This window comes from Cricetulus griseus, chromosome 6 (genome assembly GCF_003668045.3).
Source record: "Cricetulus griseus strain 17A/GY chromosome 6, alternate assembly CriGri-PICRH-1.0, whole genome shotgun sequence".
Lineage (NCBI taxonomy): Eukaryota > Metazoa > Chordata > Mammalia > Rodentia > Cricetidae > Cricetulus > Cricetulus griseus.
The window spans coordinates 103,337,139-103,350,961 of record NC_048599.1 but is presented as its reverse complement, the minus strand read 5'-3'; the positions used below and the strand labels follow the sequence as shown (position 1 = coordinate 103,350,961).

The following is a 13,823-nucleotide window of genomic DNA, read 5'->3' as shown; positions in this document are numbered from 1 at the left end:
ATACAAAGAGCTGTGTTAACATGGGCATTCCATTGTATAGTATCTCAGAAGGTCATGTTCTATGAATAACAAATAAGCTAAAAGAACAGATGACTGGTAGATTGGTTGTGGGGGGGTTAGTCAAAAAATTCAAGGCAGTTTGAGGTAAGGTTAGTTGGCAATATTATTGTAAGAAAAGGAGACACTGTGAAGGAACAAGGAAAATGACTCATGTTTGTGGTCAGATGAGTCCGGTCAATTCCTTCAATACATATTAAGTCTCTCTGATGGCTGGAGAGGTGGCTCAACGGTTAAGAGCACTGCCTACTCTTCCAAAGGTCCTGAGTTCAATTCCCAGAAACCACATGGTGGCTCACAACCATCCGTAATGAGATCTGGTGCCCTCTTCTGGCACCCAAGCATACATGCAAGCAGAACACTGTACACATAAACAAACAAACAAACAAATAAATAAATCTTTTCCCGGCATTGGTGATGCACACCTTTAATCCCAGTGCTTGGGAGGCAGAGGCAGGTGGATCTCTGTGAGTTCAGGGTCAGCCTGGTCTACAGAGTGAGTTTCAGGACAACCACCAAAGCAATACAGAGAAACCCTGTCTCAAAAAAAAAAAAAAAAAAAAAAAAAAAAAAAGTTTCTCTGAAAAATTAATGAGGTATATGACAAGCTGCTATATCATAAGGGAATCTAGCTCTAATCCGTGGTGAAGAGAATCTATGGTGGTTTGGCAATAAAACATTTTGAGAAATTAAACCATATTTCTATAAGCCAGGAAAAGATTACTACATGGAAGGTTGAGGCATGAAAACCAAAAATTCAAGGTTAGCCCTGACACTTTATGAAGAGTCTGTCTCAGGATAAAGCATGGGCATGGGGGTTGGGTGGGAGCTGAGGATGGCCCAGTGCTTAAGAGCACGTACCAGTCTTGCAGAGAATTCGAAGTTTAGTTCTCAGTAATTGGCAGCTCACAACTGTCTATAACTCCACCTGTGGGGGATCCAGTGCCCTCTTCTGGACTCTACTGGCACCTGCAGTTGTGTGAGCAAGCATAACACACACACACTCACACACTCAACTGTTATTAAAAATGGTTCTTGAGAATCCTCTATATCATTCCTTATGACATTAGGAAGTTATTTCCCTTGTCTCCACTCTGTCTGTGGCAGAGTCTTTCATATAACCAAACATCAGGCTTTTTGAACTCATTGAAAGAACATTTTGAAGCCGGGCGTTGGTGGCGCACCCCTTTAATCCCAGCACTCTGGAGGCAGAGGCAGGCAGATTTCTGTGAGTTCGATGCCAGCCTGGTCTCCAGAGTGAGTGCCAGGATAGGCTCCAAAAGCTACACAGAGAAACCCTGTCTCAAAAAAACAAAAAAACAAAAAAAAAAAAAAAAAAAAGAAAGAAAGAACATTTTGTATTTAGAAATAGTTTTATTTTGGCAAGAGTGGATGGCATTATATTGTAAAACAGAACAATAAAACCACCCATCAGTTAGCTCCATTTTAATTCTTGGAAAATATATCTTCTGACTTTGCAACACTGACTTTAAATGTCATGGGTTTGGTGTTGTTTGCTTTTTTTGTTTTTTTCAATACAGGTTTTCTCTGTGTAGCCCTGATTGTCCTGGAACTTGTTATGTAGACCAATCTGGCCTCAAACTCACAGAGATCGACCTGCCTCTGCCTTGTAAGCTCTGGGATTAAAGGAGTGCACAACTGCTACCCATGGAAATGTTACTTTTAAAAGGCCATTTTGTGGGCTGGAGAGATGGCTCAGTGGTTAAGAGCACTGACTGTTCTTCCAGAGGTCCTAAGTTCAATTCCCGACAACCACATGGTGGCTCACAACCACCTTGAATGAGATCTGGTACCCTCTGCTGACATGTGGGCAGAAGACTCTATACATAATAAATAAGTAAAAAACTTAAAAAAGAAGGTCATTTTGTGATTTGGGATTTAATATACTGAAATATTTTTAAGAATTATAGAATTTTCAAAAGAAGAAATTTTGGTTAAAGCAGATTGAAGTGCAGATGGATATATTAATTTTACTTTACAGAAAAGGAAACTTGATACAGGACTAAAGAAAACAAAATAGTCATTTATTTCAAGTTCATGTCATTCAAATTTAGGTTTTGGTAGATTTTTGTTGGCTAAGCAAACATTCCATTTTCCATCTAGCTTCTTGGTGTTATAGTTTATTAAAATGCATGGGTCATTTTCAAGATTCCTAGAGCAAATTTCTTTCACATAAAAACTTGCATGACCATATTGAACAATTCTAGCATCACCCCTTTCATCTCTCTCTTCCAGTCTTCTATTCTCCTTGTTAACACGAGGGATGTTTATTAGGAACCATCTATTTTATTTTGTTTCATCTTTATTTTTTGTTGTTGTTGTTGTTTTCCATTTCATTCCTTTAGGGATTGTTCGTGTAGAGCAAAAGAATAACACTTTTTTTGACATGAACATCTTTGAAGATGGGCCCTATGAAGTTGGCGGAGAGACTGACCATGATGAAAGTCTCGTGCCTGTTCCTGCTAACAGTTATCTAGGTAGGAACAAGCAGAGGTACCATACCTCCTCTCTCAGACACTGCCTGACTCTCTCCCTCTGAGGGCCCACAGGCTGAGAACAGGCCTGGTGGGAGCCAGGGCCCTCAGGGCATGCTTTAGCTCTACCCTGGTGAAAGCAGATTGCCTGCTCACTGATCCCTCTGGCCTGAGCTTCCGCAAAGTCAGGGAGAACCTGCTATCACCCGGAAGTCATCCCTTTTGGAAGGGAGCTATGCCACCTGAGCTGATGGCAGCCTGTATAGCCTGCAGCAGGCCCTTCACGAAGCCATGAGGAAATGCCTGGGTGTTCAGGGTAGGCTAAGTGGTCCTTCCTCTCCCTTCAGAGCCTCTTTTAGACATACACTTAAGAGCTCCACTTGCAAAGTTACTTTCAAGTGGCAGGTCAGACTTCCAGGTCCTTCCTTGGTGATTGCCACTCTCTAAGGCCTGGCCCTGCGACTGCATTGGGGCTCCATGTCAGAGGGCCCAGTGGGTGGCACAGGGCTCCCCAGATGAGGCCAACCAGGACTGCTAAGGCAATGTGGAGGACACCCAGATTGTGTCTAAGTGCCGGTTCCTTAACTCCAGAGGCTTGTTTGCATTACTAATGGTGTCCTAAATTATTCCTGCACATTATGGTAATTGCACAAAGGCTTTTAAAAAGCTTTAATTCTTGGTGTGAGTTGACATAAAGAATAATTACTGTACATTTCTTGGAAAAATGTAAAAAATCTTCTAAACCTACATAGTAACCTATTTTTAAAAAATAATGTGGGGGCAAAACAGACATGTACTAGAGAGAGATTACTGGAACAATGGAAGGTTAAATAAAAAGGAAAAAAGCAGATATGGATAAGTAAATAATTCTAAACAGTATGCTGGAGTAAGCATACATGAAAGTTGCTCTAATTGTGCAAATACACATGACGAGTATTGTGTATTAAAAAAAGAAGCCTTTTACAGTTCATATACAATTCCCACCTCCTGTACAAACTCAAAAAGATAGTATAGAAGAGGGCATTTATAGCAGCTACTTATTAAACACCTGTTGTGTATGAGTCAGGTACCATGTTCAGTGTGTTACTTATCTACAGTACTGTTAAAGATTGTCACCCCTCCTTATGTTTACTGAAGGAACTAATTTTCTAGTCAAGGTCACACCATTAATAATTCCCCAACCGAGAGAGAATACTCAGGAAATGATGGGTCTGGACAGTGGCTGAGTGCATGTTAGTAGCCTTGCAGGACAAGAAAGGATCTCTGGACAAGGAAAATAGCAACAAACTAGTATTTTCCTGGGATGTGTTAACCAGCAACCTCTGTTTTCCATATATGCTATTTAGGGATTATTTTATGATGGGATATACTTCATATTAATTGTCCTGGCTAACAAACCGATGGTTTGGTCTTTCAGATGCCCCTGGGGTTTATAAACACAGCTTCTGGTAGAACATGGCTAGATGGGGAAGGGTTTTGTTTGTTTGTTTGTTTCCTCCAACACCGTTACCTCTTTGAGAATGGGTTTCCTCAAAAGTAGATGTCTGAGAAAGAAGTCATATGTGTGCAGTGAAGGTCTCATTTAAAAAGATGAGTGGGTGTGGGTCTAGACCGATCTGCTGTGGAAGCTAGCAAGGAGCGCAGCCCTGCTTCTTACCACACATAATCGTTTTTCTCCGATCTCTCCTGTCCCGTGCATGTGTACAGGCCTGCTGTTTTTGACCAGCATTTCCTATACAGATCCCGATCAGTTTGTTTATAAAACACGGCCTCCCAGGGAGCAGCCTGACACATCCCCTGATGTGAGGATGAATAGCTACCTAGGTTTGTGACCTCTGAGATGACAAATAAATTGCCTTGGTCATGGTCATTTAAAATTTTTTTTGATCCATACAGAGCATAAATCTTCCTATTTTCTATTTCATTTCCAATGAAACACATACAAAAAGCATGCCATGGTCGAGCTCAGCTGCCAGATGGTTTTCAGCACTGGGTTCAATTATATCTCCTTGCTCTAAACTTGGGGCTCATCATATTTTCAATTCACCTCACAATTTGAGAACTGCAACAGTAGCGGTGATACTTTTTATAAATAAAACCCAATAAAAAGGGTGAGCTTTACGTTACTCTGCCTCTGGCACGTTTATAGAGAGAGACTAGGTTAATTTTGAAGAGCTTGGGCAATGGATACTTCTATTTGTTTTTCTAGAAAATCTCAGTGTTTGTAACCGGAAGGGCTACTTCATTCATGATAACTGGACATTCCAATGTTGCCTACCCTTTGAACATATGTAACTGAGCCAAATGGCAGTTGACTCACCGCTATTGTTGATGTGAGGTTCTCAAATAACAAACAAACCCATGCATTTTCTTTGGTTTTTTTGTTTGTTTGTTTTTTGCATGTTTGTGTCTGAGAACTGAATTGGTTCAAAGCAATGAGAAGCTACCTAGGGTATGTTAGTAGTATTAACATTTGTTCTTACCTGACTACCAGCTAGACTGACATGACATACAGGTTCTGTTCGTGTAAACTGCTGGTCAGTACAGAACCCTGTAACATACACTCAATAATGAGCATATGACACAGAATTCCCAGGTGACTTCGGTATCTAGCTCACTCTTTCTTTGTCATAGTTTGAACACTTCACAGTTCAAACTCTCCAAATACTAAACAGCATAGAATTGTTCTTTAGAAGTCTTAATATCCATAGAAAGCAGTCAAATATCTGTGGCACTTTGTCCTTCTGTCAGTCCTTTAGCACCGTGACTCCTGTAGTAAATGTGAAAGTAGATCAGATGGCCAGGAGGAGAGCTGGGTGGGAGTCCCTCGCCGAAGTACAGGACTGACGTGAGAGACTGTGTTTTGTTTTTCTAGGCTTTTCACTGGACTCAGGGAAGGGTATTGTTTCTAAAGATGACATCACTTTTGTATCTGGTGCTCCAAGAGCCAATCACAGTGGGGCTGTAGTCTTACTAAAAAGAGACATGAAGTCTGCACATCTTCTCCCCGAGTATATATTTGATGGAGAAGGCCTGGCTTCTTCATTTGGCTATGATGTGGCGGTGGTGGACCTCAACGCAGATGGGTAAGCATGTCTTTGGTTATCATATGTGGCTAAGGTTGCTGCTGATTGGTTTCTGTAGGTCTAGAGAAGAATTATAGGTTAGTTGACTCAAAAGTTTACCATCCTGTCATCATTGATGACAGCTGACATTCCTTATACTCCCAGTGGCACAGGAGTACCTTTTAAATGTTACGTTTTCACTTGTGTTTGGGGATCATAGTTTCTTGAGAATTTACATTTGGAAAAAAAAAAAATCACTCAGAAAATGGCATTAGCTACATGACTGCTCTGTGGTTTCTCGGGGGCTGGGGCTGTTGGAGTATCCAGAATGTCTTACAGAAAGTAGGAAGTGGTGACCACGTCAGTATGTACAGGACTCGGTAGTTCTCAGTGCCAGCTGGAAATAGTAATGGAAAAGCAGATCCTTGCAGACCTCCTGTACTGTGGCTCTGACTTGAGAAACTGCCTTTGAATTGCTAGCGTCACTGTTTTCCTTGGCTTGTTGCGGATCTTAAGTATATAAGTTGGTAAGATATAAGTTGTTGTGTTTGTATGATCTTGGAGCCTACACTGGTTGTAATTTCCTGGAGCCTGTTGGCATTTTAGGCAGTCATTCCCAGATCTTCCTTTCATTATGTTTTTAGGTGGCAAGACATAGTTATTGGAGCCCCGCAGTATTTTGACAGGGATGGTGAAGTTGGGGGTGCAGTGTATGTCTACATTAACCAGCAAGGCAGATGGAATAACGTGAAGCCAATTCGTCTTAATGGGACCAAAGATTCTATGTTTGGAATTTCTGTGAAAAATATTGGAGATATTAATCAAGACGGCTATCCAGGTAGCTAAAATAGATTGTGGCATGGTTACCATCATAGACTGGTTGATTGAGTAGCTAATGAGCGTTCATGGCATCTTTGAGACATTGAAGTACTTTTTAAATGATAATGTTTTTTAAATGTGGTATCAACAGATATTGCTGTTGGAGCTCCCTACGATGATCTGGGGAAGGTTTTTATCTATCATGGATCCCCAGCTGGCATAAATACCAAACCAACACAGGTAACCAGATCCCTCTCTTCAACAGTGTCAGCGTTTTGCTAGTAGTATACTATATAGGTTTAACTCAATTTTCGCCCATATTTCAGTCCCACGTATACATTAGTATGAATTTTTAATAATTTAGCTATTGTATTTTTTGTGCATTGGTGTTTTGTTTGCATGTATGTCTGTGTGAAGGTGTGAGATCCTCTGGAATGGAAGTTACATTGTGGGTGTGGGAATTGAACCTGGTTCCTCCAGAAGAGTAGCCAGTGCTCTTAACCACTGAGTCATCTCTTTAGCCTCATACAATAGTATGAATTAAAAAAAAAATTTACTTTTAATTATGTGTGTGTATAAATTGTGTGTGCACATGCACAAGTGACCCAATATGCCTCAGGAAGCTAAAGGCATCAGATGCCCTGGAACTAGAGTTACTGGTGGTTATGAGCGGTTGACATGGGTGCTGGGAATGGTACTGGGATCCACTGGGAGAGCAGTCCATGCTCTAAACCAATGAGCCATCTTTTAAGCCCAGTGTGAATTGCAGAGTACCATGGGGAGGTGGCTTTGACACACTCACACAGATGCAATGACAGGCTTATTTTAACTATTAAATGTCTTAGCTAAGTTGGGAAATCAGTGTTATCCAGAGTGAAGACTGTTCTGAGCTGGGAGAGGGTGGGGTGAGGGGTAGGGGCCTGTGCTCTGGTTCCTTAGGGGTGTGCTTACTAGAGTCGAAACTGGGCAAACAAAGTAGAAGATCATAATTACCTGGAGAATTGAGACACCAAAGGTTTTAACAGGTTTTGAAAATAAGACTTTTGGCGGGGCAGTTAGATTTGGTTTTAAGCTACACTGATATATAACAAACAAAATAGACTTTATCTTTTGGAATACTGTGTGAATCACATGACTTTTATGAACTGTATGAAGTAACAGGTAACTACGTTTATAATGTAATATAATTTTTATAAGAGAACTGAAAACTTTGGCTCAAGATCAACTTTGTCTTTGTTTTCATTTCCTCTGCTCGTGGTTCCAGGGGTCCCACTCCCCATCTTGCCCATGCTGGGGAAGTGCTGTACTATTGAGCTTCTCCCCTAGCCCTTCTGTGTCTTTTTCAAAGTATAGCTAGCCAGCTCATTTAGTGGCCCAGTATTCATTCTAATGCCCTGTGTATTTCAGGTTCTTGAGGGCACATCGCCTTACTTTGGATATTCGATCGCTGGGAATATGGACCTGGATAAGAATTCCTACCCTGACGTTGCTGTTGGTTCCCTCTCAGACTCAGTAACTATTTTCAGGTGTGTGTTATCTTTGACTTCAGTTAAGCAAGCTCCAAAATGATCTTACACTAATGTTTTGACTTTTTGAGACAAAGGCTTTTTGAATTTGAAGATTTTTCTTTTGAAGGGTTATAAGATTAAAAAAATGGTGTAAAATCTTGCTAATGTTGAACTAATTTGGAGTGAAAATGTGTCAGAATTAATGGAAGGTTCTGCTTCCTACGTGTATCTCTCAAGCCTTTTGTGAGAGGATTGGGGAGGGCTTCACAGCACTTGGCTGACAGTACTGGCCAGGTGTGGTGATCCTCCTGTAATCCCCACCCAGGAAGGATCCTGAAGCCAGCTAGCTAGTGACAGAGACTACCAGTGGGCATCTCCGAAAGACCCTGCCTTGGCGAATAAGATGGAAGAGAGACAAGGACTCTCTGGAGTCATTCAGAGTCACCCCTGGTCCTCCACATTCAGGAACACCTACACATGAGCACACCACACACATACACATGAGAAGAAGCAAAGCAGGTTTTAAAAGCAACCTTCCTTTTGACGAAAAAGCAAAACACGTAGAGAAGAAAAGTGTCTTGTTATTTACCATATTCCCCCTTTGTTTCAGTTGGTTTTTTGCCATCCATTTTTTAACTCCAAAAGGTGGATTTTCATGTTTCTTATCTTCTATCTGCATCCAGTGCTCATCCATAAATACTTGATGCTCTGGTCCCTGTGTGGTATTAGGAGGCTTGTGCCTGCCACCGAGTACTACTTAGCTGTGGATAAATGGGCTTGGGTTTTGTCTAACCAGCTGCTATATTGTCATTGATAGTTTGAAGTGCCTCCCTCCTCTAACCCATGGTACAACAGGCAATGGTAACCACCCTTGTATGGGTCATTTCCCGACAGTACGTTACTGTCTCGTGTCCTCTGGTGTGGTCCCATAGCCAGCTCCTTACAGTGGTCTCTGAAAGTGACATTACTGTGTGCATCTGAAGACTTGATTCAGGTTCATGGAGTGACACCCCCACCCCCAAGGCTGAAGAGGCTGAGGCAGGGGCTTGGAGCCTCCTTTCCCTGTGTTTCCAGCACTCCTGGCAGTCACCATTTTAGAAGGTTTGGTTTTTAAGTAAGATTCTTGGGGGTTTGTTGTTGTTGCTTTTACTGACAAGATTAATTCATTTGTAGAAGATCAAGTTCCTAAATAATGCCCAAATATTCCGATCTCTCTCAAAACAGTTTAATGGGTTTGGGCAGCATTGATTTAGGATCAATTAAAAGACCACAGGCGTCGCTGTTCCTTAATCTGGTTTGTAAAAATTTCACGTCTAGCCAGGCATGGTGGCTCATGCCTGTAACCCCGGGACTTGGGAGGTTGGGGCCAGCCTGATTTACATGATAAATTCCAGGCTAACTAGGGTTACAAGTTTTTAAAATAATATATAAAAATTAGGCCAGCAGGGCTAGAGAGAAGGTTCAGCAGTTAAAAGCTCTGGCTGCTTTTCCAGAGGTCTTGAGTTCAATTCCCAGCAACCACATGGTGGCTCATAACCACTTGTAGTTTTTTTTTTTTTTTTTTTTTTTTTTTTTTTTTTAAATTAGGCCAGCAAGCTGGCTCAGTGGGTCAAGGCATTTGACACAAAGCCTAGTAACTTGAGGTCCATACCTGGGTAGAAGAGAATCAACCCCTCCCTACACGTGGTCCTCTGACATCTACATTTGTGCCACAGTGTGACTTAATGGTAACCTGCTAAAAACATGCTGAATTAATTCTTAAAATTGATGGAAGATGTGGATAGTGTCTGATTTTTATTAAAAACAATGTGATATGGAACATTGTATATGTCCCTCTGTATGATGTTTTTAAAAGAAAAATGAAAGTTCGTGGGATACAGGCTAGCAAACATTTACATAAATGCTTATATTTTCAGAAAAGTTGTGTTACTTTGTATTCATTGAGAGGTTATTTTCTCACAGACTAAAGTATTAAATATGATGAATCTAATTTTTGCAAGATAAGTGATCTTACTTTTGATTTAGTTTACATTTCTTTGAAAACAAACCATTTGAAAGCCGGGTGTAGTGATGCAAATTTTTAATCACAGTGCTCAGGAAGCAGAAGCTGGCAGATCTTTGTGAGTTTGAGGGCGGCCTGGTCCACATAGTGAGTTCTAGAATAGTCAGGCCTATATAGAGAGCCCTGTCTCAAGAAAAGGAAGGAAGGAAGGAAGGAAGGAAGGAAGGAAGGAAGGAAGGAAGGAAGGAAATGAACTATTTGTTGATCAGGTTTGGGTTTTTTGTTGTTTGTTTTTTATTTGTTTTATTTCTGAGGCAGGGCCTTGCTCTGTAACCCAGCCTGGCCTGAAACTCAAAACCCTCCTGAGACTTCTTCCACGGTACTCAGATTATAGCAGTGTGCCACCATACCTGTTTTTTTTTTTTTGTCTTATGTTGGTTTTTTTTTGCCTTTTAAACTATTTGGCTGTAGAGTCATCTTTACTTCTTAAAATGGTCAATAAGGTACAGTGAAACTGTGTGCTGTGTGGACTTGGTCCTGTTATTTCCCTGGACCTTCAGGAGAGTGGCAGGTGTAGAGGCAACCTCTGCATCTAACATACAGTCATCCTCCAAAGCCCCCTGGAGTGGAAACCCATCACAGGAGACCTTCATTGTTGTGAGATGTGCTCTCATATGCCGTCCAGGCTGGTCTTGAACTTCTTCCCTCAAACAGCTCTGCCCTGAGCCTCCTGGATACCTTTGAGTAGAGTTGATCACCTGGCTCCCAGGACACTTTCAAAGAGATGCTTTGATATAGTGAAAGAAAAAGCATTTTCTGGTGCAATAGCAAGATCTGTGAGAGCTATCTTATACCGAAGTTAGTTACAGGGAGATAGCAAAATAAGCAGAGGAGAGTGTGCCTGAGATGAGCTATTGATGAGGCCAAAGGAAGAAACTGAGTTAAGTTTACCAAATAATTGAACATGTGACAGAGCTCACAGGACTGGTGTCCCATTAAGTGCTGGTTCATGCTGTGACTGCATAACATCAGTCTCGAGTCCCATTGCCTTCTGAGAAGCCACCACAGTGAGTTTCTGGGAGGCACGGTGACCCCCCTAGGTAACACAGTCAGAAAGTTTTCTACAAAACACCACCAACTCCTCAGTGTGTCGACATTAACGTGATTGAACATCTGTAAAGGCTACAATGTCTGCATTCATTCCCTGTAGCAAACTTTCCATCATAAGGTAATTGGGGTGGTTACCATTGGGGGTGGGGGGCTTTGAGGGAGAGGAGGATCAGTACTAAGTTACAGTCAGGAGCAGCTGCACAGTACGGTGGGTGATTAGAACATCATGATGTATTGTATATTTAAAAAAGCTTGAAGGATTTTGAATGTTGCTACCAGAAAAAAAAATTATTTGTGTTTAAATAGATATATTTACTCTGATTTTGAACATTATACAATGTGTAGATGTATAGAAAATCACAAGGTACCCCGTAACATGTGCAGTTAAAAACTGTGTGTGGAGGAGGGGGTATTTTCGATTGAATCCTGGGGCTTATGCATACTAGGCAAGCAGCTGAGACAGGGTCTCAATAACTGCTTGAACTTGATCTGAAGCAAGTCTTAAGGTTGCAGTTTTCCTGCCTCATCCTATTGAATACTGGCTGGCCTTGAACTTACAGGAAATCCCAGGAAGTCCTTGATATTACAGTCCTATTCCTTCAGCTTCTAAAGTGCTGGAATTACAAACATGTGCCATCATGCCTAGCTGTTTTGTGTATACACACACATCAGTTTTCAAAAATTTAAATAAAATAAAGTGTATTTGTCTGTGTATTGAGGCAGGTTCTTGCTGTATGACCCCAGCTGGCCTGCAACTCCGTATCTAGGCCAGACTAGTCTTGAGTTTACAGCAACCCTCCTGCCTCTGCTTCCTGAACACAATGCTTTGAACACACAGAATGCTAAGAACACTGTGTGTTCTTAGACTCTGAGGCTCTGCTTCTGGGGATTTATCTATAAGTGAACTCCAGTGTAAACATAGATTTCTGTATGGTGTTGTTACCATGGCTGCTGGTGATGACTGAGTATATAGAGGCTATTACATTGTTACAGTTCATCATGACTACAGATGAAGGGTAATAAATCATATGTGTGTGATAGGAGGAGCCCCCTAAATGTGAAGGAATGAGACATACCTCCACAGAGAACAGTTAACATAAAATGCTACTTTATTTTTATGTTTGCCAGTAGATGATATTTGTAACAGAAACAAACAGATAGCATGTCTGAAAAGAACATACAAGATTACTTGGGTGTGAGTATTTTTTTATAATGGAGAGAGTATTTTCTTGATGACATCGCATGCATTGCATGCATTAAGTGTATCTCCCTCGCCCCACCCCCACCCCAAACAGGGTTTCTCTGTATAGCCCTGGCTGTCTTGGAGCTCTGTAAACCAGACTGGCCTCAAACTCACAGAGATCTGTCTACCTCTACCTCCTGATTGTTGGGATTAAAAGTGTGTCCCACCACTGCTCAGCAAGTCTATTGGTTTTTAAATATAGTAAAATTTTAAGTTTTGTGTATTTTAAGTAGCATAAGTTTATATCCATTAGTTGCTTGTTTTGTTCCCGAAAGAAGAAGTTGTACCTGTTACACACATTCATTTGCCTGTGTTTTTAAAGCTGCTTTGGGCTACTGCAAATACTACCTCTTATGGGAATGACCCAGATGTTCAAGACAACAAAAGGCTTAGGTTCTTCACTCCTTTTGTCTTCAGGTCCCGGCCAGTGATTAACATTCTGAAAACCATCACAGTGACCCCTAGCAGAATTGACCTCCGTCAGAAATCCCTGTGCGGGTCACCTAGCGGAATATGGTGAGTTCATTTTGTGTTTCTGGGGGCAACCTCAGTTCTGCTTTGTGATGGCCTCATTGACCTGATGCTGGGCTGCAGGGAAGGCTAAGGGTGTGTTGGACAAAGGGATGAGATTCTGTTGAGTGAACATATTGTTTACTCATCAGCGGGCAGCGGGGACATTGGAGGGTTGGGGGATAGGGTGGGAATTTTCCACTGCTACAGTGCATCTTTTTAAGAAATATGTGTTTGATTTTATGCAGCCTCAAGGTTAAAGCCTGTTTTGAATATACTGCGAAACCCTCTGATTATAATCCTCCAATATGTAAGTGCCTAGTACATTTAAAAAAATTTTTTTTTTCTCTCTGTCAGTTGAAAGTTTTGCTTAAATCACAGGAAGACAAAACTGCAGTGGCCAAAGTGAGTTCATAAACTCTTGTCTAGAGGATGAGGTTTATCCGTGGTCTCCCTTTAATAGGAGGGCACAGCATGGTGAGGGAAGGAAAACTCTGTACTTGGTCCCCATTTGAATTTTCCAGAGCAGATGGTTTGGGACAGGAAGACTTGGAAAAGCACTTATCTGCTGTCACAACATCATCTTCCTGTGCAGTCTTTGCAAAGCACTGTGGAAAATTGGTTGTGTGGTTCTGAGGTGGTGGGTGGCAGTTGTGGGAAGACAGCCTGGGAGCCAGAGCACAGCTGCAGCTGGCACACTCTCCAGGTTAACTAGCCTCACTGCCCCTCCCACAGAGGCTCCCCCAAGCTGTGTTCACAAGTACAGGACCCTGAGCATTTGAAGGCTCATCCAAAGGGCAAAGACCTGGCTGTTGCTCCTGGCCTCAGCCTAGCTCTGGTTGACCTACAGCAAAGGACAAGTCCTTAACCTTTAAGTTGGCTTTCCTGTGTGTTAAAACAATGCCTCTAAGTCATTGTCTAGGTTTGTGACGCTGGTCAATGACAAAACCAGATGGAAGGCACTTTGCCTTTTAAATTATTCTACTTCCTTTCTCTGGTACCCAAAGCAGGATT

General features: G+C 41.7%; 1 protein-coding gene across 2 annotated transcripts in view; it reads left to right on the top strand.

Moving 5' to 3' along the window:
* Window positions 1–13,823, top strand: part of Itga6 (integrin subunit alpha 6) — a 65,722-nt gene that overhangs the window by 31,563 nt on the left and 20,336 nt on the right. For both annotated transcript variants that reach the window (XM_027420194.2, XM_027420195.2), the window contains exons 5-11: window positions 2,424–2,555; window positions 5,428–5,638; window positions 6,262–6,455; window positions 6,588–6,676; window positions 7,844–7,962; window positions 12,717–12,815; window positions 13,058–13,119. In XM_027420194.2, the coding sequence (XP_027275995.1) occupies window positions 2,424–2,555; window positions 5,428–5,638; window positions 6,262–6,455; window positions 6,588–6,676; window positions 7,844–7,962; window positions 12,717–12,815; window positions 13,058–13,119 (906 nt within the window). The remainder of the gene's footprint in view (window positions 1–2,423; window positions 2,556–5,427; window positions 5,639–6,261; window positions 6,456–6,587; window positions 6,677–7,843; window positions 7,963–12,716; window positions 12,816–13,057; window positions 13,120–13,823) is intronic.